The sequence below is a fragment of the Mixophyes fleayi genome, chromosome 3 (genome assembly GCF_038048845.1).
Source record: "Mixophyes fleayi isolate aMixFle1 chromosome 3, aMixFle1.hap1, whole genome shotgun sequence".
Lineage (NCBI taxonomy): Eukaryota > Metazoa > Chordata > Amphibia > Anura > Limnodynastidae > Mixophyes > Mixophyes fleayi.
This window is the reverse complement of record NC_134404.1, coordinates 319111872-319136103: the sequence shown is the minus strand read 5'-3', so window position 1 is coordinate 319136103 and position 24232 is coordinate 319111872. Positions and strand designations below refer to the sequence as shown.

Here is a 24232-nt window from a genome sequence, read left to right as displayed (position 1 = left end):
TGCCCAACGGTTTGCTGAATCAGTCTTTGAATCCTTAAGTATGTTTTTCATCTTCATATAGTTTTAAATGACTGGTTTGCACATTTCCCTCCTGCAATATTGACTGCAATATGTGTTTTCTTTGCATGTGCAATAAATATGAAGCTGCTCTCTTGATACAATAATATGAATTGCAGAGATCAAAGCAGAGCAGGGTCATATGCAAGAGCAGCATAAATAAACTCTGATGTTATAAATAAATGACTAAAAACAAATAAGGAAGGCAGAAAAATAAAGCAGTAAAAGTTTTCAGATGGCTTGTAAAAAAACATTAGTTAAAATCATCTGTAGGTGGAAAAACTTTTAAATTTAGCTTAAAATACCGAGTCTCTAATGGCTGAGACAAAATTTAAAAAAAGTTCAGTTCATTTATTTTCCCCCACTATGCATTGGCATGTAACACATACACTACACGAAAGAGAAGATGTAGCAGAAGTAGTGGCCTTCTAGGCTGCAAAACCTTTAATATTCTTACTGATAATCCAACAAGAAATGTACTGACAGGCAGAATATTACTAATACCTGACAACTGCCCTGTACTATCTATATGTTCCTTGCAATTCTCAGTCTCTTTTCTCATTCTGTATTTGTGGCTAACTACGCAGTACTGCCATGTTGTGTATGCTATTCTTACTGATAACTTATTAGTATTTAATCTTATATTTATACCAAAACATAATAATAAAATCATTATAATATTTTAATAATATGTGTGCAGTGTACACAGTTTTCTAGAGCTAAAGGGGATCAATAATGGTAAATACAGAGTTCACAGAATCACAAACCCACTCAGCTGCAAGTTGGGTTGTGGTAGACCATGTTATATATGGTGTATAGTTCACTAGAATGTCATAGTTTTACCATTTTCTGATGAATCTGTTTTAACTACTTTTATATTTTATTTATTTTTTAATGTGTAACTAAATGTACTGACAGCAACAATGGCAGTAAACACTAACAAGCTAACAGTAGGTAAAAGTGGCTACAAAGAGGCACCATTCCAACTTTCTTATAAGCCTCTGTGACAGTATCCCTTGTGTTCCAGCACTACTTTTGACCCCATAACCATAGCATGCAGTGGATTCCAAACTTTATCAGTTAAAGGCACCCTAAGGGTCTCCATAATTTTTTCAAGGCACCCGTAAGTCAAAATAATTACCAAGTAGTCCCCCCACCTTGCTTACCGCCGGCTCTGGCCGAAGCACCCCTGTGAGATCTCCATGGCATCTCAGGGAGCCGCTGGGCAGAGTGTGGGAACCACTGCTTTAATGTTTAAAGATAATTTCTGTGTCCACCTGCATATAACTGGAACTCAAGTTTTTGAGTTATGACAAGACGTAGGGCTAGATTTATTAAGCTGCGGGTTTGAAAAGGTGGGGATGTTGCCTATAGCAACCAATCAGATTCTGGCTGTCATTTTGTGGAAAGTACTAAATAAATGAAAGCTAGAATGTGATTGGTTGCTATAGGCAACATCCCCACTTTTTCAAACCCGCAGCTTAGTAAATATACCCCGTAGAGAGAATTTGTGTCATTATTACCTTTTCTTTTCTTTCTGCATATAGAACGTTTGGAACATGGTGTTTCTTGAATATGGGTTTTTGGAGGATCATGCATCATACATTTAAAATCTGCACTGACATTCACCCCACTTACAATGGAATTTCGCTCCTTATTAAATCATCTAGCTGTGCTTCTCACAGTGACTGTAGGGGGAAACACTTGGCGAGCCTGTCTGAATGTATAACATAATGACAGAGCAGCAGAAATGTATATATTTTTTCCTTTCTGGTTGTCAGAACTTTATGGGTTTCCAAAAAAGAAATCGTATACCTGTAAGTAGTACAACACAAATAAATTTGGGATAGATCATCATGGCAGCTCCCCCCAAAAAAGCTAAGATTTAAGATCATGTGTAAGTCGGTACATAGTCATATTACCCAGTTATTGCAGTCACATGTATAAACAGACACCTCCTGGAATTTTAAAAAGAATATTCTCATGATCTCTCTCTTTCTCTCTTTCTCTCTACACAGTATGATTAAATACATTACAATGTCTAATTAGATTTAGCTTCACACATCACAAGTGATGTTAATGTGTCTACACTTCTGTCAATTTTATCTGTATAAACATTGAGTTCTGATTTAATTGATAATCAGCACATTCTGATTCCATCATTACAGTGTTTATTAGGAAATTATATGTATTATAAAGAATCATGCAGATTTCTGTGACCCGTATAAAAGCACTCGTATTACACTTGTATAGGGTCAGAGTTCTCCTCGTGACTTCTAATATCCATATAATTTACAGTAGGGTGCGTATTATTCCACATATTATAATTATTGGTATCCTAAGCATACAAACGTACATGTACGTTTTTTAAGTTTTGTTTTACATACAAATAAAACTTTTCAGTCGTGGCAAATGATTAAACATTTTCCCCTGAGTATTATTTTCACCAGCTGCACTGGAAATTGTTATTCCTCGCAAAATTAATTACAGAGTTGTGTTGTGGAATAAAGAGATTGTGCTGACATGAACAGTACAAAGCGGATGTGACAAACAAGTCATACATAATTTACAAAGCTTTTGTAGGAGGTATTCAAAAATAATCAAGATAAACCTGTACGTTCAGCTAAATATGTATAGTTTGTATATTAATTAAATGTGTTTGTTCTGATTTTAAAGTGACCCGTGGCTTACATACAGTGATTGTTACTGGTTCCAGGATAAATGTTAGGCTACCGTGATTTCCAACATTTAAAATGGAAAAATCAGGACAAACCAAACCCCAGTTTTCCCAAACGCCACCTAGTTGTGACTATCATGGCCACATTCAATTGAACTAATGGCCACTTTCTGATAAGCCACATCTCTTTAATGTCCAAAAATCAGAGTAGTCCCACCAAAATAGTGACTATTGGGAAGTATGTGCTACATTCTTGTGAATATTGGTTCAATCAACAAAAGGAGATCCTTACCACTTCTAATGGATAGGACATATTTGCCTACTCAATAGGAATGTCCAGGAGACTCCCCAATTTCAGGTAGGTCTCCCAGACTCCTGGCAGAGCAGGCCATGCTCCCGCATCCTGCCCACCTCCTAATATATGCCTGAGTTACAAGCAAAGCATCAATCAACTTCAGCAGTGAAATCACAAGCAATATATATATATATATATATATATATATATATATATATATATATAGGGGAGGAAGGTGAGTGCTTGTCAAGCATTTGTGCTAGCAGAAGACAGGTAGAATGCCTAAATATGAGGCTATGGGCAATGAATCTTTGTGTCATTCTCCTGTTTTATAGTGAGGTGTGAGATGCTATGACTTTCCCAAGATCCTGCAAGCTGGGATAGCAACACAAATTAAATAATGCAGTTGTATTTCTATAAGTAACTCTTAAAAACTCACAGAAGCACTTCCAACAATGCAAGCTGTGTTTTACTAGGCCGTTCAGTTTGCTACACTGTGTACAAATGAGAGCACTAAAATACGAGACCCGACTTAACAATATTGATCAGAGTTCCACTGTTACCAAACAATAAAAAGCCTGAAACATCTAATTTTACTGTCTTCAACAAAATGTCTACTCTTGTCGTTATAAAGCAGAGCAGCACCCAGACTAACACAGCCTATAACAAACCCAATGATCAGGAACTAGCAGAACATACACTATGTCATGAAAAGCAGAAATCAAGGCCTCTTACAAGTAAAGTTGTCACCTTTTCTGAAAAGAAGACCAGCCTTCCTAATTTTGTTATGTTTCCATCCTATTAATACCATTGTCGACAAGTGCCATTATTACTGGCCGGGACAGTAACATATCGGCCAGTTGGCAACCATGCTCAAAAGCTGTCTATGTACAATTCTCTATGGATGGACTATCACAGGTTGGCCATAGAAACTGGATGGCACAGAAAGACATGGAAGAGCACGGAGAGTCAGCAATATGACTTAGCACCCACTATGATATGCAGTCAGCACAGAGCAGACTCAGAATAGCAGAGAAAGGGCTGCAGGAAAATGGACCACATCACTGCCTCCCCCGCTCCCTCCAAATTTTGATGTAGGATTCAGCCTGCGTGCACAAAGATATTTCTCCTAAAGCCCTTATCTTACAAATACGTTTAAGCAAAAAATCGATGCTTCTCTAAGGGGCATGGGTGATTTGAGTCTTCATGCCCCTTCTGTACTGTGCACATGAATGTCCCTGACCTGCCTCTTCAAGCAGCAGGGAGTGAGTAGGAAGGGGGAGTCATGTAATGGCATAGAGTGGGAAGAATGGGGTTGCAGTGCATGATATACTGTGGTATAGTGGGGAGAAAGGGGGTACTCTGTAGGGAAATATAGTGGGGAGAAAGGGGAGCTGTGTGTGGATATATAGTGGGAAGAAGGGGGAGCTGTGTGTGGATATATAGTGGGAAGAAGGGGGAGCTGTGTGTGGATATATAGTGGGAAGAAGGGGGAGCTGTGTGTGGATATATATTGGGAAGAAGGGGGAGCTGTGTGTGGATATATAGTGGGAAGAAGGGGGAGCTGTGTGTGGATATATAGTGGGAAGAAGGGGGAGCTGTGTTTGGCTATATAGAGGGAAGAAGGGGGAGCTGTGTTTGGCTATATAGAGGGAAGAAGGGGGAGCTGGGTGTGGATATATAGCGGGAAGAAGGGGGAGCTGTGTGTGGATATATAGTGGGAAGAAGGGGGAGCTGTGTGTGGATATATAGTGGGAAGAAGGGGGAGCTGTGTGTGGATATATAGTGGGAAGAAGGGGGAGCTGTGTGTGGATATATAGCAGGAAGAAGGAAGAGCTGTGTGTGGATATATAGCGGGAAGAAGGGGGAGCTGTGTGTGGATATATAGCGGGAAGAAGGGGGAGCTGTGTGTGGATATATAGTGGGAAGAAGGGGGAGCTGTGTGTGGATATATAGTGGGAAGAAGGGAGAGCTGTGTGTGGAAATACAGTGGGGAGAAAGGGGGAGTCATGTAACTGCAAATAGTGGGAAGAATGGGGTTGCTGTGCATGATATACTGTGGTATAGCGAGGACAAAGGGGGTGCTCTGTAGGGATATTAGGATATATAGTGGGGAGAAAGGGGGAGTGATGTAATGATATATAGTGGATAGAATTGGTTGCAGTGCAACAACATACTATGGTATAGTGTGAAGAAAGGGGAAGCTCTGTAGGGGGAACTATCATCACCATCATCATCACCATTTATTTATATAACGCCACTGATTCCACAGCGCTGTACAGAGAACTCATTCACATCAGTTCCTGCCCCTTTGGAGCTTACAGTTTAAATTCCCTAATATACATACATAATACATACATACAGACAGACAGAGAGAGAGAGACTAGGGTCAATTTTGATAGCAGACAATTAACCCACTAGTATGTTTTTGGAGTGTGGGAGAAAACCTGTGGTATTCCTCCGGAGCCCCCGGAGGAATCCCACGCAAACACGGGGAGAACATACAAACTCCACACAGATAAGGCCATGGTCGGGAATTGAACGTAAGACCCCAGCGCTGTGAGGCAGAAGTGCTAACCACTTAGCCACTGTGCTGCGGTGTGGATATATAGTGGGGAGAAAGGGGGAGCTGTGTGGGGATATATAGTGGGGAGAAAGGGGGAATTATGTGTGGATATATAGTGGGGAGAAAGGGAGAGCTGTGTGGGGATATATAGTGGGGAGGAAGGGGGAGTCATGTAACTGCATATAGTGGAAAGAATGGGGTTGCTGTGCATTTATATACTGTGGTATCGCAGGGAGAAAGGGGTCACTCTGTGGGGAGAAGAGGGAGCTATGTAGGGATATATAGTGCTGAGTAAGGGGAGCTCTGTGTGGATATATATTAGGGAGGAAGGGGAGACATGTAATGATATATAGTGGAAAGAATGGGGCTGCAGTGCAATGATATACTATGGGGAGAAAGTGGTACTGCTGTAGGGATATATAATGGGGAAAAAGTGGGGAGATGTATAGTGAAGTGAAGGAAGGATCTGTGTGTGGATACCACTAACTCTAGTAACACATTTTTAGAAAATGACATTGCATTATTTTATATGAAAACATTGTCCACATTGACTGTAGCACTAGGTGTTCTGACATAAAAAAATTTGAGAAGAGAATTTGTGACAGTTCAATATAAGCAGCAAGTGAGCAATCTCTTCCACACATAGAATCAGTCAGTAAGTACTAAATATTTTAAATGAGAGGGTGTTAGGCTCAATGTCTATTTTAGTGACTCCATAACAGCATAAGTTTAATCATCACAGCAGCATTGAACCATGTACATAAATAACGCTAAAAGTGGTGCTAGAGTGTCATGTGCCAAAGATGATTGTGTGCAAAGTTATAATTAATCATATGTATTTAATACACTGCAATTAAATGTAATTAATAATGACCAATAAATATTATGAGTAGATAAAGACAGGGCAGGATGCTCCAGAGAGAGCCTATTCCTGCAGATTGTGCCTAATCCTGACATAATATTCCTCAGGAGTAAAATAAGAAACTATGAGGCCTTCATGAGTGTTAGAAACTGGGCTGTTTTATTAGGTTTATTGTAGTTGAAGCGAAGTAAACTGTTTTCACTTCATAATCTCTCTCTTTGGAATTCTCTGTCTATGTCCATCTGTGGTTGTCTTTTTCCTTTGCAAAATGCACTTGCGCTTAGCAAGACAGAGAAGCTCTGTTGTTTTTCCACTTAATTGCAAATTTGTTTTTGTTAGCGCACTGTTAGCTCGTCTCTGTGACACCAGTGATAAAAGGTTGGCATTCTTTGGCCCAACAAAGCAAATCTGGGAAGAGCCTCCACAAGTGCAAAGTCTACTATTAAATGCAGAGTCTATTATTACTATCCCATCACCACTGACTGGATACCTTTAATTTGGGACCCAGATACTAAGGGCTAACTTTCATTTGGGCAACATTCATTGTAGATACAGTATATTAATATATTTTACTTCCTAATGTCAAACCCCAGTTTCAAACTCAATGCCCTATTCCCAGTTTACAACATGTTGTCCAAATCTCTAACTCCAATGGCTAACATATATATATATATATATATATATATATATATATATATATATATATATGAAGAAGTCTGTTTGTTTGTTTATTTGAGAATACCTTCCACAATTCTTAAGATAAAGCAGCCAAATTTTACATTGTTATTTAGTATCAAAAAAGTAAGCTATTAGACCACATAGCGACAATGTAACAAAGTGACAGCGAAAAAATATTGAAGTCATTATTTTTGGGTTGTAAACAATTGTTTGACTGCTGGAAGGAAACCTCGCAACAACACAACATAACAACAACATGAAAAGCAAGAAATCTTATTTTCTAAATAGTTTGGTTTATTTACCAAATAATTTGCTAAGGTATATAAAAACTGCTACACATTACAAACCGGACCAGCACAACGCCGGGTGACCCTGCTTGACTACTTTTACCAGAGGAGCCTGTTCTGAGCCTGCATTCATACATCCCTGCACAGATTGGAATGAAACAAATATGAGGTGGTCAGTTGGACATGGCCAGGTTTTAAGTCTCTGTTGAACCTCCCGTTGGTGTGTACAGGACAGAGGGGAGCCTGTTCTGAGCCTGCATTCCAACACCCCTGCACCGATTGGGATGAAACCAATGCAAGTCGGTCCAGTTGGAACCTGGTCAGGTTTTAGTGGAGTTAGGGTCCTGGTTGGACCTCCCATTTTTGTATACTGTGCAGAACTTTGACCCAGGGAGCCTGTTCTGTGCCTTCCACTGGATGGATTTGGATGACATTTAATATAAAACAAAAACGACACTTGGCAGCTACCTCATGGGTGTGTTGGAAGAGCTGCTAAGCTGCTAATTATTTTTAAAAGGTTGACAGTTACATGCAACTCATTAATAACTTAATAACTTTAAGATTTAAACCCAGGCAATGCCGGGTACTTCAGCTACTATTTCAATAACTTGGAGTCCGATGAAAACAACCTTGTGTTGGTACAGTCGAAACAAATTGAAGCCTAGTGTGAAAATTACTTGAGGCAAAATGAGAATTATACATGCACTCTCTGTGAAAAGTGTAAAGCTGCCAGAAAGGGGAAAAGAAAGAGGAGATCCCTAGTCCTCTAATAAAAATAACAGACATATGAGAAACTCCCCAGCGCTAGAATCTATCCTAACTATATATGGCAAATCGAGAACCAAATATAATACAAATCTTTAATCACACAAAATATTGTATAACAGAAGGATTCAATGCACTGATTAAATAAAAAAGAAAATTCATAGACCCTAAACATAGCGTTCCGAAAATATTTAGACCTGTAGATCATAGCTGTGGTTACATTTTTGTGGTTGCATTTACAGCTATGATCCAGAGGTCTCGACATTCTAGCGTTGGGGAGTTTCTCATATGTCTGAAAATTACTTATGGCCCAAATTAATTGGACCCCAAAGGAAACACATTCCAAATGACCTGGGGGTAAATGTATCAAGCTGAGAGTTTTCCGGCGTGTTTGAAAAATCAATCAGATTCTAGCTATCATTTATTTAGTACATTCTACAAAATGAAAGATAGAATCTGTTTGGTTGCTATAGGCAACATCTCCACTTTTCAAACCCGCCGGAAAACTCTCAGCTTGATACATTTACCCCCTAGTTCTTTTGCTCACTGGAGCCCCCAGTGCTTCCGGTGCTCCATGTTTCATCTCCCAGCTCTGGCCAAAAACTGAGTGTGAGCGGATGGACGAACCAGACAATTACGACTTCTGAACACAATTCCTCTCTTCCCCAACATTTTAAATCATGACAAACTTTAACGTTCAGCCACGTGGGTGGTAGAGCAGATTTAAAAGACTAGCTCCAAGTAGCTTACAATAATTTGACATCATTGCTAACCATTCCATAACTATACATAACACAGGTTTAATATATTTGCTTTTCTACTATTTCACTGAAAAAGTGTTTTGTTTTTTACTGCAGATAATGAATACTGAACGTAGTATTTCAGTAGTTAAAATTGAGGCATTCACTTGGACTAATATATTAAAGGAAAGGGGCCTTAGTAGTTTTGAGTGTTTCTCTATCCTCACACTCTATGTAGCACAGATCTCCTTTCTAGCATATGTAACAACTGTGTGAATTTAGGAGCCACAAGCAACAGTCTTATGAATGAGAAATGTTACATGCATTATATATTAATTTCCCAACATCTGTAAGCTAAATCTCAAATGCTAAAATGCTGCATTCAGCATTTTCCAGGACATCTATTATATGCTTTTAAGCAATTCATTATCATAGGGTTCAAGGTTCAATTATAGCTCAAACAGTTGCATTTTAACAGTGCACTACAAGCTGTTTGCCTATGGTGAACGCTAAACTGTGCAATCCTTGTAAAAAGTGTTAATGGACCTCAAGAGAATTAGGATTTTAGTTGTACTTGTATTTTGGCAGTGCATGTCTGATTCAACAACATGGTAAATGCGGTCATTGATCATTACAGTAAATTTGCTGTCAGTGCACAATGGCACTTTTTCAAGCACCTTCTAGACCTTCAACATTACTTGTTCTATTTTTAGTCCATATTAAACTTGAAAAACACTTTTACCATAGAGGACAGTGATTTCTATGATTACATTATTTCAAGCTGTCAAATGCTGCCAAAGGAAGGGAGTAAATGAAATCCTAGGGCTAGATTTACTAAACTGCGGGTTTGGAAAAGTGGAGATGTTGCCTATAGCAACCAATCAGATTCTAGCTTTCATTTATTTAGTGCATTCTACAAAATGACAGCTAGAATCTGATTGGTTGCTATAGGCCGCAGTTTAGTAAATATACCCCTTAGTGTTGTGCTCCACTGCCATAGACTCCTGCAATTGGTTTTGGGCTAGACTGGAGATAGAGTTGCAAAACATATGTCTAAAACATTCCTGAACATACATCATACTGAATAGTATCATGGTAAAAATTGGTATTGATTTCCTTCAGTAATATTATGTTTTTTTTTAATGTTTCTGACCTACAGTATTGATGAAAGCGTAGAGATTCAGCTAATGTGCAACAAGTTCTGGAACAAATCATATGTGTACCATATTCTCTTCAATTCTTTATATGTTAAAGCATTTCATATTACATTTAAACCTTCAGGTCACTTCTTTTGTTTCTACTTTACAGGATACAGGGGATAATTCACTCCTTATTGTAAATTGTATAGGTATTAGAAGTCACCGAGGAGTTCTGGGACCAAATAAAAGAACAAGGTTGGAAGTGCTTTAATACAGTTGACAGAAATTCAAGAAGACTTCTATTATCCATGTAATTTACAATAGGGAGTGCAATATTTCCTGTATAATATGTATAATATACATAAGATAAAAGATAAGAAAGAAATTATAATAAATAACACAATACAAGGAACACACGTTTTCCTAATAAACACTGAAATGTCATCAGAACTCCCTGATTATAAGTGATGATATCAGAACTTACTGTTTATTCCAGGGTTTCCAAAACCCAGTCCTCAGAGCTCCCCAACAGTGCAGGTTTTCCGGATCACATGTGACATAATTAGGACCACCTGTGGATCTGTTACAATGTGTCAGTCAGTAATGACTACACCTGTGCTCCAGCAAGGAGATATGAAAATCCTGCACTGTTGGGGAGCCCTGAGGACTGGGTTTGGGAAACCCTGGTTTATTCCCATTGGACCTGATTCATTATGGAACTGGTGATTTTTGTGTGTGTAATGCGCATAATTATTCTGCACATTTCTAGAACCGGACCATAAGCCGCAGAACGTAACGACTTCCAATTCATCTTTGAGCGCAAAGGACAATTACGACAGTTTACTATTTCAGGGAGGGAAAGGGCTGCAGAAGGGACGTATGACTGTAGTCAATGTACATTAAGGGCGAGCCACTCTCATGTGCGCGCAGCAGCATCCGATTCAGCTCCAAGCCTCTCTCAGTTACTTGTTTTCAGCCTTATCTCTAAGTGTGAAGAAGCAACTGTAAAAATGTTTGCTACGTAGACATTAATTACAGCCTAATGTTTTTCATAAGAACAAAATAACTTTTTTATTTTTAAATATTTGGGCATCAATGAGCAGACCTACACTGTATTCATCACCACATGTATCTTTACATCCGCTCCTTGCTGAATATGGTTGTGCGTATACCCGTTTCACGTGCGCTTTTTACATTCATTTTGCGTGCCTTAATGAATCAGGCCCATTATATGCAGTGGCTATAAAAAGCATTCACCCTCTTTGGCATTTGACATGTTTTTATTTCCCTACATTATAGAATCAAAATGTATTTATTTGGGAATTATTACCAATGATCAACACAGATTACTCTGTGATATCCAATAAAAAAAATAACTGTAAAGCTTTTATCTTAATTGATTAGAAATACAAAACATACAATATTGGATTGCATTAGTATCCACATAAATAATCCCTGGAGCGATCAGTAGTCTTCAGAGGTCAGATAATTCATTGATTGAAATCCATCGGTGTACAATTAAAGTGTTTCAATTGATTTAAAAATCACCTGTCTGTGAGAGATACCACAGTTGTTTAGTGCATTTAGGAACATTTTGTAAAAGCTCCATTATGTAGATCAAAGAACATTGCCAATACAAGAAAACTATATTGAAAAGCACCAATCAGAGGAAGGAGATGAGAAGAATTCAAAGACTTTTAATATCCCCTGGAGTACTGTTAAGTCCATCATAAAGAAATGGAGAGAATATGGCATAACTGTGAATTGCTCTAAAAAAAGCTGTCCTTCAAAAATAAGCATCCATGAGAGAAGGGCATTTTTTAAGGAAATTACACAGAGGACTATATTAACACTGACAGAGATGCATTTGCCCATTGCAGAGACAGTGAAGCAATAATAGAACGAGCACTTCACAAATCTGCAGAGTGTCCAAAAGAAAACCATGGTTTGCTGTGGGAGATCCTATGGTCTGATGAGACCAAGGGGTATATTTACTAAACTGTGGGTTTCAAAAAGTTGAGATGTTGCCTATAACAACCAATCAGATTCTGTCTGTCATTTATTTAGTACATGCTACAAAATGACAGCTAGAATATGCTTGATTACTATAGGTAACATCTCCACTTTTTCAAACCTGCAGTTTAGTAAATACACCATCAAGAGTGAACTTCTTGGCCTGAATGCTAGGCGCTATGTTTGTCCTAAACACTTCATACAACCCCAAGAATACAATGCATGTTGGCTGGTGCATAATGTTAAAGAGATGAGTCTCTGTCAAGGTGGATGGAGCAAGAGATAGATAAATATAGGAGGGAAACCGGATACAGTCTGCAGGATGACTAGGACCTTGGATCCCAGCATTACAATAACTAATAGCATACTGAACAATCCATATTGGTATGGCATAAAAATGTGGTTAAGGCAGTCAAAGCCACGACTTCAATGCCAGTGGATGAATTTGACAACTTCTGTTCCCCAACTATTGCCATCCAACCTGATAAAACCTGAGCAATATTGCAATGAAGAGTCAGTGAATACTGCAGTGTTCAGATGTGAATAGCTGGTAGAGACTTGCCCAAAAAGACTCTCAGTTGTAATTGCAGCAAAAGGTGCTTCTTCTAAGTATTAAAACAAGGGATGAAAACTTTTGTAATCCATTATGGTCTGTTTTATGTTCATAATTGAGAAAGAAAACTTTAGAGCTTTTATTTGTGTTGATCAGTGGTAAAAATTAATGAATAAATCCATTTTGATTCCATGATAAAATAATTTATAAAAACTATAAACAAGGTAATGTACTATCTAAAATATACCAAATGTTAATTAAAGTATTGATTGCTTTTGGTATGAAAGTGTTGTATCAGTAATATACCTCCCAACATGAATGAAAAATTGGGGCAAAACAGGCGTTTACTGTAACTTACCAGGCTGCAAGTGAGGATGCCAGACCCTTAGTTCGATTGACCATACCTCTTTTGCCCAAAGGAAATTGTGACTGTGATAATAAATGGGGCTGTTGTGGGTATGTAAGAATATGACTGGGTTTAAATACTCAATGCGAAGAGTTAAGGCACTTTTGCATTTTCCCCCAATGGTGTGAATAGTAGAAAAATGTAAATCATGTGAGGGTTCAAATAAGTGGAGACAACAGCAAAACAGATGTCATTGAATGGAAAATATGCATTGTTAGCAGCAAATGGATGGTGCAAGTAAATAATGGTTGGAATTAACATAAATGAGACACTTTTGTTCTCTAGCCACCAATAGGCATTTCACTTGTGTCTCTTCGACTTTGTCTAAGCATTCAGAAAAAGTCAATTTCGGGATGTTTTAAGTCATACGAAATTAGATTGGTTTGCAGGCTGACCATCTAGCAAAACAAAATATGTAAACCCTAAGCCACATTGTCCCAAAGGCTGTATTTTATATCAAGAGTGAAAAACACTCTAGAATTTCACAAAAGCAGAGAGGGCTTCATTTTATTTATTTAGTTTGAAGCTGAGAAAAATGCAATAACCTTAAAATATAATATGGTTATATTAAAATTTTGTTTTGAGATAAAATTGCACACCATCATAATTCAATTTATTATAAATGTTGTTTTTTTTTAGAGGGTGGGGGTCGTCCATGCCTTCATGCTATGATCTACATTTACAAACATAGCCGCATTCTTTGCGCTACAATCTTAACCAAAATATCAAGATATATTCTTTTTGTACAGCCCATGCTAAAAGCTTATAAAACAGCTGAGTCACAACTCTTATGAGTTGAAGCTACAATTGATTGTAGAATATGCCGATGGATTTCAGAACAACAAGCTCGTACTCAGTTTAGGTATAAGACGTAAACATTTTACATTTGCCTGAGAAGAATAAAATGATTGTTTACGTATATACATGATATGTCAATAGATGGAAACGTGGTAAATAATTGCAAATGAAAATAAAATGGGTGGATTGGTGTATTGATTTCCAGGAAATTTACCATGAGTTTGACAGCTTTTATTTAAAAAAATATACTGAAATTTTAGAAATTTGAAAAGACTCTACCTAGAATCACTTGTTTCTGCCAACCTATTGTTCATGATGGCTAAAGCTCCAACCCCTCCTGAGAAGCCATTTTGTCTTGTATTGATGCACACAGTTCTAGGGTAACCATTGGCAGTTTCAGATAACTGCTTCTGTAATATGGCAAGAGACACTTTATTGGATGCCGTGAGGTCCCTCATGGAGATCATCTCCCCCGACAATCTCCTTCCTTCCGTGTCACTGTCATAGTTCCCATCATTTTCCATCGATAGTTGGTTCCTGCGGAAACGAGCTCCAGGGGTGATGGCATTACGACGCCCAAGACGGGTATTTGTTTTATGGCACTTATTACAGCATCGGCACCTACATTTTTTTAGAATCCAGTTTAAAACTTGCTTGATTACAATCGATATGACGTTAAAAAGTGAGTAAATGCAACAAACTCCCAATAGTATAAACATGAAATTTCCAAACCTGTATAATCCCTGATAATTGTACACCGCATTTTGGCTGCTTACCAAATCTCCAAATCCAATGGTGCTAAAGGTGACAAAACAATAATACAAAGAATCAATGTAGTTCCACCCTTCCACTGGGGTATACATGGCTGATGCACAGCAAGAGAGGGTAATAGCGAAAATGCCCAAAATTAGCATGACATGGTAAACGGATGGCTTCCACCCAACAAGGCTGTCCACTTCTGAGATGGATGATCCTCTGCGGACAGTTGGAGGCAGAAGCCCGTTTCGTCGCAGTTGTCTTTCATGACAAGCTTTCATAACAAATGCCAAAAGACATATTATCCTTTCCAGAAATAGGTTGAAGAACAATATGGTTCCAGCACATCCAAAAAGACCGTAGAAGATGAGGAACACTTTTCCCACAACAGTGGCTGGTGTGGTCATTCCAAAACCTGCGAAGAAGATAAGAAATCATTACGTATTGGAAATCAATGAAGATTATTATTATTATCATTTATTAGTTGGGCGCCACAGGGTTTCCGCAGCGCCGTACACAGTACAAACAGTAGACCAAACAGGGTGACACAGTACAGAACAATAAACACAAAGTACCAATGCTTCAGGAACTCCAGGGAGACATATAGAGTAAAGACAGAGCAGATGAACCCGTATGAAGACAGGAGGGGAGGGGGGCCCTGCTTATACGAGCTTACATCCTAAGGGAGGGTGAAACTAAACAAGCACAAAAATGAGCTAGTGAAGCAAAGGGGAGAGAAGAGAGGGGCCAGGGGAGAGAGGGAGAACGAGAAAAGTGGATGAGGGGTTAGGTGGATGGTTGGTAGGCTTTAAGGAACAGGTGAGTTTTAAGTGCCCGTTTGAAGGAGCACAGGTTGGGAGAGAGACGGATGGAGCGAGGGAGGTCATTCCAGTGCAGGGGGGCAGCTCGGGAGAAGTCTTGGATTCTAGAATGGGAAGAGGTTGGTTAGGGGATTTAAATTCTAGGGAAGAGGAAGATTGCCCTATATTTTCAAGGATCAATTCAATTTTTTTTTTAATGTTAATGCAAAAATGTAACATTTATTTATCTTTATCATTTATACTGGTTATCTCGAAACATGCTTTTATTCAGGTCAATTATTACAAAATAATACTATCCACAACCAAGTTAGACAATGTTTAGAAACTGCAAACTGTTTTGTCAATCTTATGATTGAATTAATTTTAACTGCTCAAAATACAACTGTCCTATTTCCACTCATTTTCTTTCTTTACAATTTATTTCTCTCAAGCTTACCATTGTATAAGTACTTTAGGGCCCGAGTCATTAAGGAAAGTAAGGCAAAAAAATTAGTAAATGTTCTCCCAGACAAACCATGTTACAATGCAAGGGGTGCAAATTAGTTTATTATTTTGCACATAAGTTAAATACTGGCTGTTGTTTCATGTAGCACTCAAATACTTGATAGCTTTATTTTTACACTGAAATTTAAAGTTGATCTAGGACATGCCCTACCCCAATTATAAATCTCTCCCCACATTTTAAATGTACCTCCCCCTCCAATGCAACATGGTTTTTGCCCTGGAGCAAAGTTACTCCTTTATTATGCTTTGCACTCCTTAATGACTCAGGCCCTTAGTTTCCAACCTACTTCAGCACAAGCTCAACTCCTGATCTTTAAAAATATTTACCAAACTCTACTGCGCATTGCAGTTAGGCTTCCTTATAAAACAATCCTAAACAGAAAATGCAAAGGTAGCTTGTTATATATCAAGTGACAAGTGGTTAATTGCAAAATGCTGAGCAAATGAAAATGCATATAACTATATATTCACTTATATCAATCTTACTATAAATAAAACAATATTTTACAAAAACACAGGCAGGTATGATAATAAGAATATATATATATATATATATATATATATATATACAAGTTAACCCGTGCATGATACTCATGCATTCTAGTCAAATCAAGCTACTTAAGGTGTTAAAAAGGTTCTTGTCATGCATTTGGGCCATAGCCCAGGCCTCAACCACCAACCACTCCCCACTGTCACCCCCGGCAACCACCAACCACTCCAAACTGTCACTTCTCCTGCAAGAAATATATATATATATATTTTTTTTAAATCTTTATAAACACTTTTAACAATTAACAAATTAAATTAACAAATTAAAAACATCTTAGTATACCAAATTTCAGCCCTTTCTGAATTTTTTTTTCCACACACACTAAGAATTTAGTAGGTCAGTGTATAACTCCGCCCAGCAGGTGGCGCTGCAGCTTGGTTTTATTTTTTCCACACACACACACACACACACACACACACACACACACACACACACACACACACACACACACAGACAGACTAACACACGCCACTAGACATTTATATATATATATATATATATATATATATATATATATATATATATCTGCAGAAAGTGTGCACTCTTCCAAATGAAATCTAAATTTGCATTACATTGTATTATGTGATTTGTCTGCGTTTTTGCTACATTTATCTCATCTCTTGGAGAGTATTAGCCTATTAGTGTATTTTGATGCCAGACAAAAGGCAGCCAATATGTTCTCAGTCACAACACATTATAATCAGTTCAACCATGCATTATTATTTATTCTAAGAGTCTCTTACATGCCTTCCAGGCCAAGTAATCAGTATATATTTTTTTATATTTAAAGGGCCACTAAACCCCACAATTTAAATGTTCAGATATGAACCATGAAGGTAAAATACATTGTTCAGTGTTAGCCTGACATTACACTGTAGACCAAATAAAAAATATTACTAAGACTCCTCTACAGTTACAACTCCTCCTAACCAAGGTAACTGGTTAGTGAATGCAGCCCATTTGTGTCTCAAGGACCATCATCCTCAATTAAATATAAAACAGAAAAGCGCAAGCAAATAGCAAGTGAATGGCACTATCACTCTATCCCGAAAAAGTCCACTTCCTATACCACAACAGAATACCAGTCATACATTTCTTTGTGCGAACGCCCTTACTAAACATTTCAAATCCTTTCTAGACACTTTAGAAATAAAAATTTTTTTCATGTGGTGATTTCTTTCCTAACAGAATTACTGTGCTTGAAACCTCAGGAAATACATGTAATACAAAAATGGCCTATAGTACACCCAAATCAGTGCTATCACAAGATGTGAAAAAGCAGTCACCTGAAATCACCAAACTCGTGAAAAATAAGTGAATGTTTCAAATTAAACTTACACCAAATTCCCTAAATCATTTATGATATAAATAGCAGGCCCTTTGTGTGTTAGTATTGTTCCCCCTGCCTTTCCTTAAAATTCCTGAATTTCCAGCATCATCCCAACATCGATTCATCAAAGGAGAGTATGATCTATTTTTCGAACACCCAGAAAAGAGATCATAGTGCAAATGTAATAGAACAGAGGAGTATCTATTGCAGAGTGTCAAACAACTTCTCGACATGTGTATCTTTTTTTTGTGTATCTTTCCTACAACATGCTTGGCAAATTCTAATATATGGCCGAGCGACTACTAAAGTCTCAATAAGCTGCTGCAAATCATTTGCAAAGTGTAAAAATGAATGATTGTGATAAGTATAGTGTCAGGGACAGCCGCATCTATCAGCTCCTGTGATCTAATAACTTATCAAGTGATCAAACAGTCAAATATCACCTCTGTTTTGTCAGGAAACCGCTCCTGACCTCCTTTACCTGTTACAAATCTCACTCTGCACACTCGTGACTTGGAAGTGTTTACTGTACGGGGTTACACGCGATTCCAGCGCTCAAACGTTCACCTATCACACAGGTTATAAAGTTGCCAAATCGCCCCAAAACTGCGTTCACACACCCACACTCACTTAGGTTCTGCCACCACCTATTGAACAAGGGCAACAGGACCCCGATATACAGGCCCACACCGGCACACAATGCTCCTTGTTACACACGGGTTAGTAATGCACATGCCAGCAATCAAAGGGTTAACACTTGACACCTCAAGACTCTGTTATACAAATGTACACGCAGGCACACACTAGGCTTGGGAGTCAAATGTATTAACAATTCACACGCCAGCATTCAAGAGTTAACATGGTCAAGCGACCTACTTCATAAAAGGCTAATGGATTAGTTTAGAGCAGAGGTATTCAAGTTCTATGCTCAATGTCTACCATCAGTTCATGCTTTCAGGATTTTTTTAGTCATGCACAAGTGAGTTAATCTATTTGGCTGCGTCAGTCATTATCCCACCTGTTTCTACAGACAGAAATCCTGAAAACATGAACTGTTGGTTGCTCTTGAGGAATGAACTAGGACACCCCTTGTTTACAGCAGTAAGGACAGCACTTATTAAATGTTAGATTTAATATACAAATTAGTACAATGCTTCCAAGTTATAAAAACACTTAATAAAAGATGACATAACATAAGCAAAACATTAAAATAAAAGGATAAAGTCTCAGAGTATAAACTTACATACGAGTTGCATAATCTGCGCCAAGGGAAATTGGCTTGGAAGATAGACACCTTATTAATGTTGATTGATTTCCCAAAAGTCTGAAAATATCTTGTAAGTGGTCTCTTCTTTTTAGCGACACTTTGTCACCTTTTCCCTCCTCCAGGGGGTGGTCTCCAGGGGAGACCTGTGACACATTTTACAACCACAATTTACATTGTCTCTGTTTAATACCCAATTCTAAAATGTAATATCTTTCCTGGGATGTGTTACACAGACAAAATTTTATCATTAACAAATCCAATACAAATTTACCAATCTTCAGATACCAAGTGGATTAGGGAAGCTGATGCTCATTTCGTTTCTCATTCCCTGCCTGACAGACAGCTTTATTTGACATATGGGATGCCCCTCATCATACTATTTATGAATATGTGGGTGAACACTGATTATATTGATTGAAAGTGGTATTTTAGAAATGAATTATATTTGTCTATATAAAATATAGCAACCCATCATGTAGTCTCCTTGTGTATGACCCCCTTCTAGGACCGCTCCCTAATGTCCGTTCAGGTGCCAAAAAACATTCCTATACCAGGACAGAGCTCACCCCAGCAGGTATTTGAAGCTGTTCAGTTTCCCCTAAAGGTGTCACTGTAATCTTGTAGCCCTTCATTCTGCAGAGCCACAGAATAAACACAGGCCAGTACTCCTGGCCTCACATTTGACACATTGAGTTCGGTCATTAACCCTGTGAGAGCAGGCTTTGCTTTAAGTCATTTGCATTCTTCTCGAGCTTGCTAAATGGATTCATTTGACATACAGTATTTGCAATGCAATGATTATGTTTTATTCACCACAGTTATGTTATGGGTTAATCCTTTTAGCTGTAATTCCTCCCTTTTCACTACATGTAGTTTAAGCTCTGCATTACTTTTGCTATTATTTGTGCAAAGGCGATAAAGACAGAGCCAAATCTGTGAAAATGTCAAGCAGTCATACTGACACGTACACGCTGTATTTCACTGTGGTGCATTTTAGCTCTTTCCTATGTAAATGTTACATTACTTTTATTGCGATACATAAATCTTTTTGTATCTATTCTGTCAACAAAAGTGTGAATGGAAAGTGACAGAGAGCTTGGCAGCCAGTATGAAAGTGCCCTTAGAGTTTATTATTTATTGGGCCTTGAAATGCAGCAATTGGCCTTGAAGTCATAATGAGCTGTGTTTTAGCCACATAATTTCTATCTGTGTAGGACATATAAGAATACAAATAAGGAAGCTTAACAATTTTAACTATTAAAAAGTCTGAGCTGGTGCAAAATTGTCCTTTAAAACTCCTTTAGCAGAGTGTAAATGGCTGTGCACTCTTTAGGATGGCAAAGGACACCCTTAAAACTGGGCCCTCTCCATCTATTTATCTCATTTTAATAATCTCTTTCCACATAAGGAAATTTAAGGCTAGATTTAACAAACCTTCTAATAGGGGGGAGGTGTTACTCACAGCAGCCAATCAGGTTCTAGCTATGACTTTCTAGACTATGCTAGATTGATGATAGGTAGATTCTGATTGGTTGCTATGGGCAACACCTGCACATTTCCTTTTTGGAAGGTTTGATAAATCTCTCCCTCAAAATATATTTAGATACACTGACGTTACCCCCTTAATTTGAAAGGAAGGAAATCATATATTATTAATGATTGTAATTCAAAATTTTATTGAATCTATTCAAAATTTCTTTGAAAGCTTCAACTTCAAAACTTCAGGTTTTGAAGAAATGATGTGGCTTCATTTTTGATACAAGAGCATCAATATTGGGGCATTTTGATGTCAGAGCAATTTGGATACAGTCTTCAGCGTCCAATCGATTTCTCTGCTTTGTTTTTATGTTCGATAGAGTGGAAAATCCTTGTTCGCAAAGGTAGGTTGTTGCAAAAGGCAGCAACTTTTTGACTGTCTCCTCATGTGCAATTTTAAATGCCTTTGCAGCTGTTGACATCCAAAAATATGACAGATCTGCTTCGTTTTCAAATGCAATACATGCTTCATTATTGCATCGAAGCTCAAGAAGTGCCTCTGCCAACCCTTGAGGCTCTTCTGGTACAACAGCAATTTGACATTTAAAGGGGTCTACAATCCAACTAACAGCATGTGAATCGGCAGCATTACCACCAGGAATTTCATTTTTACCCCCATTCCCTGACCACTGCTCTATGTAGTCTCTGTACTGCTCCGCATAACAAAGACAACTCTGTACTCTGCTAGAAATGCCTTTACTCCACCCAAGTCCTCCCCTATGAAGAAGCAGAGAAATGTGTTGTATGATTGGAGAAGTATTTTATAGAGCATTTTAACAATCTTGCTTTTTATCTGTTCTATTTTTATTTGTGTATGCCGATGTACATCGGTAAAATGAATGTCCAGAGTGCAAGAATTCCTTTCAATATAGATGAGTGCTTTATTAAAGTTTTTTTTTTAAATAGCTTATTTATCCCACAGTGGACACTATTGGTGTGCCAATTTCTTCTTTTTTTGGAGACACAGTTTTCAGAGAAGTGATAAAACAAAGGATAAAGCAGCACTGGATAGCCGATTACATGAGCGTTCCTTCACACACCTCCCACCTATGCAAACCTCTGCTCCTGAGCCAATACAAAATGGTGTTATATGTGGGTTGATATCCTTGGTTCCTATAAAAGAAAATCTAATTTCTGAATGCATATATTGTATTAATTTAGTAAGTGGTTTGTTACAGACATACATGAACTATTATCTTTTCTTCAAAGCCACATTTATAATACATTGACATAAATTGATTAAATATATATGTAATTTTTTAATACTATGCGCATGAGCATCCAAACACTGTCTGTATAAGACGTAATTGTACCTTCTCGTGTGATCTTTGTACGTTCTTTGTATTGTGTCCGGTGTAAGGAAAGATGGCCTCATTTGCAAACTCACAAACATAAGACGTGCAATAAGAATTTTGTACAGGTAATGAGACTTTCTCTGTGATTGGCTCTCTGTAAAGTCGTAGAGCCAATGCGACAAGTGACTGGGTAAATTTGGAGTTGTATTTGAGTTGTGCACATGGCCACAGAGGTTACTTCTAGTGCTCAGTCTTTCCAACTGGTCTGAAGATGTCAGTAGGATTTTTTTCCCCTTGGTTAATCCTGTTTTGTGCACTATGCAATACAGTTAAGCAGGTGTACACATAGATAAAAACCCCCAAAGCCAGTCATTCTCCCTTATGACGAGATAGTCAGGGAAATGTCATTTCAGATGACTAGTGAATAGGACCCAATACAGACACTGGAAGTGTGTAAATTACCATTTCATTTAACTAACTGCTTTCGTTTACTCATATATTTGCATATTGGGTATATAAAAACAATGCTATTTTGGGATGTTAAGTAATATAAAAAGATATAAAAATATTTTATAATGTTCTCCCACCTAGGAGCTCCATGCTTCAGTAGATACTCAGGCCATAATGTGGGTCTGTCTGTTAGCCTAGGGGAGGGGGAATATTAATTAGCCAAATATGTTTTTTTCATGGAGTTCTCTTTTAATCACATTTAGCTTTTTCTGATCACATTTCCTGTACTCGATGTGTATTATTTTGAATATGATGCCCTGGGTTTTCTTCTTTAGTTCATTAATAAATGTTGTCAGTGAACTATGTATCAATCAAATACATTGTTATTTGGGTGGGTTGAGGGCACTTTTATTTAAACATTTTTTTACACTGCAAAAATCCCTACTGATGATCATCCCCATCAACACGGATCGTTGCAACAGCCCCACCTTGCCTCTCCCATCCCGCCTCTCTAAGCGGAAGGAGTCGCAAGTGTAAGATGCATCTGAATTTGCATGTAGATATACAGTATGTAGATGCATTATTTTGTGCACATGTGCAGTTTGGGAATGCATATTTTATGCTAAACAAATGGATGTAGGTTCAGCTCCAGTGTATTATACTGTAAATGTTTTGCTAAATATAATATATCATTTCTAACTCTAAATCTGACCCATGGCTATAGCAACCCATGCAACTGCTAGAGATAAAATGTGCCATTAGGAACCTCGTGCTATCTATTAATTTACTGAGGGTAAAACTATTTTATTTGTAGTTCAGGGATTTGTATTAGATTGCTATGAATGAAGCAAGCTGCAGAGTTGGGTAATATCTTGGCATGGTAGAGGGTCACCAATTCATCCCTTTACACAGGGACACATATGGTTTACACAGGTTCTGTGGATGACTGATTGGGACTAGTTGAGTTAGTTACCTCAAGTCTATATCTCATCTGGTCCCACTCAACCAGCCCCACAATGGGTGGGGTACGCATTGGTGATGACTACAATAATGACAAGAATGACACAGACATAAACATCCCAATGACCATCAATGCGACAGTGAATAAATATCTACATGCCATTATTTAGATGTACTGTATCTCCGGCACCAGTTATACCCGTCACCTGTAAACTGCGGTTAGAGAAAATCCGGCGACTGCTAAGTTCGTCATTTCCAGTGGTCACAGTGTGATTAGTGCTTTTAAGGTGGCAATGGGTGAACCCAACACCTCTATAATGTATTCTAGCACCAGGTCCACCCATTGCCGCCTTAAAAGTGTCAATCGCTTTGATGGCCAGCGTGATGTTTCTGTCAGTGTCATTCTTGTCATTATTGTAGTCATTGGGAGACTGATTACCACCGCCCAGAATATGTGTAAGTCATATCTGTTATTAGAAGGATGAGCTGGCAGATCTAGTACAGATCTCATTGGTGGAGTCTGAAAGAACACATTTTTGTTATGGGTCAAGTAATTACAAGTAGTTATTTTACAGAGCGGGGTCAGATTACTAAGCTTCCCAGTGGGCCATTCACTCTGCAGGCAGATACTGGTCCTCTGTAGTGTATGTTATTGCATACATATCATCATCATAAGCCGCTATTTATATAGCGCCACTATTTCTGCAGCGCTGTACAGAGAACTGACATCACTCAATGCCCCATTGGAGCTTACGGTCTAAATTCCCTAACATACAGAGAGAGAGAGAGAGACTAGGGTCAATTTGATAACAGCCAATTAACACACCAACATGTTTTCTAGAGTGTGGGAGGAAACCGGAGCACCCGGAGGAAACCCTGACAAACACACAGAGGACATACAAACTCCACACAGATAAGGCAATGGTC

General features: G+C 38.2%; 1 protein-coding gene across 3 annotated transcripts in view; it reads right to left on the bottom strand.

Annotated features, from left to right (window-relative positions):
- The window catches only part of KCNK12 (potassium two pore domain channel subfamily K member 12), a 148870-nt gene that overhangs the window by 7958 nt on the left and 116680 nt on the right, over window positions 1-24232 (bottom strand). Inside the window, exon 3 of one of the 3 annotated variants that reach the window (XM_075200746.1) lies at window positions 14613-15007. In XM_075200746.1, the coding sequence (XP_075056847.1) occupies window positions 14613-15007 (395 nt within the window). Of the gene's footprint in view, window positions 1-14111; window positions 15008-24232 lie in introns of those variants that run through there. The other 2 variants (XM_075200744.1, XM_075200745.1) reach the window with 2 other exon arrangements.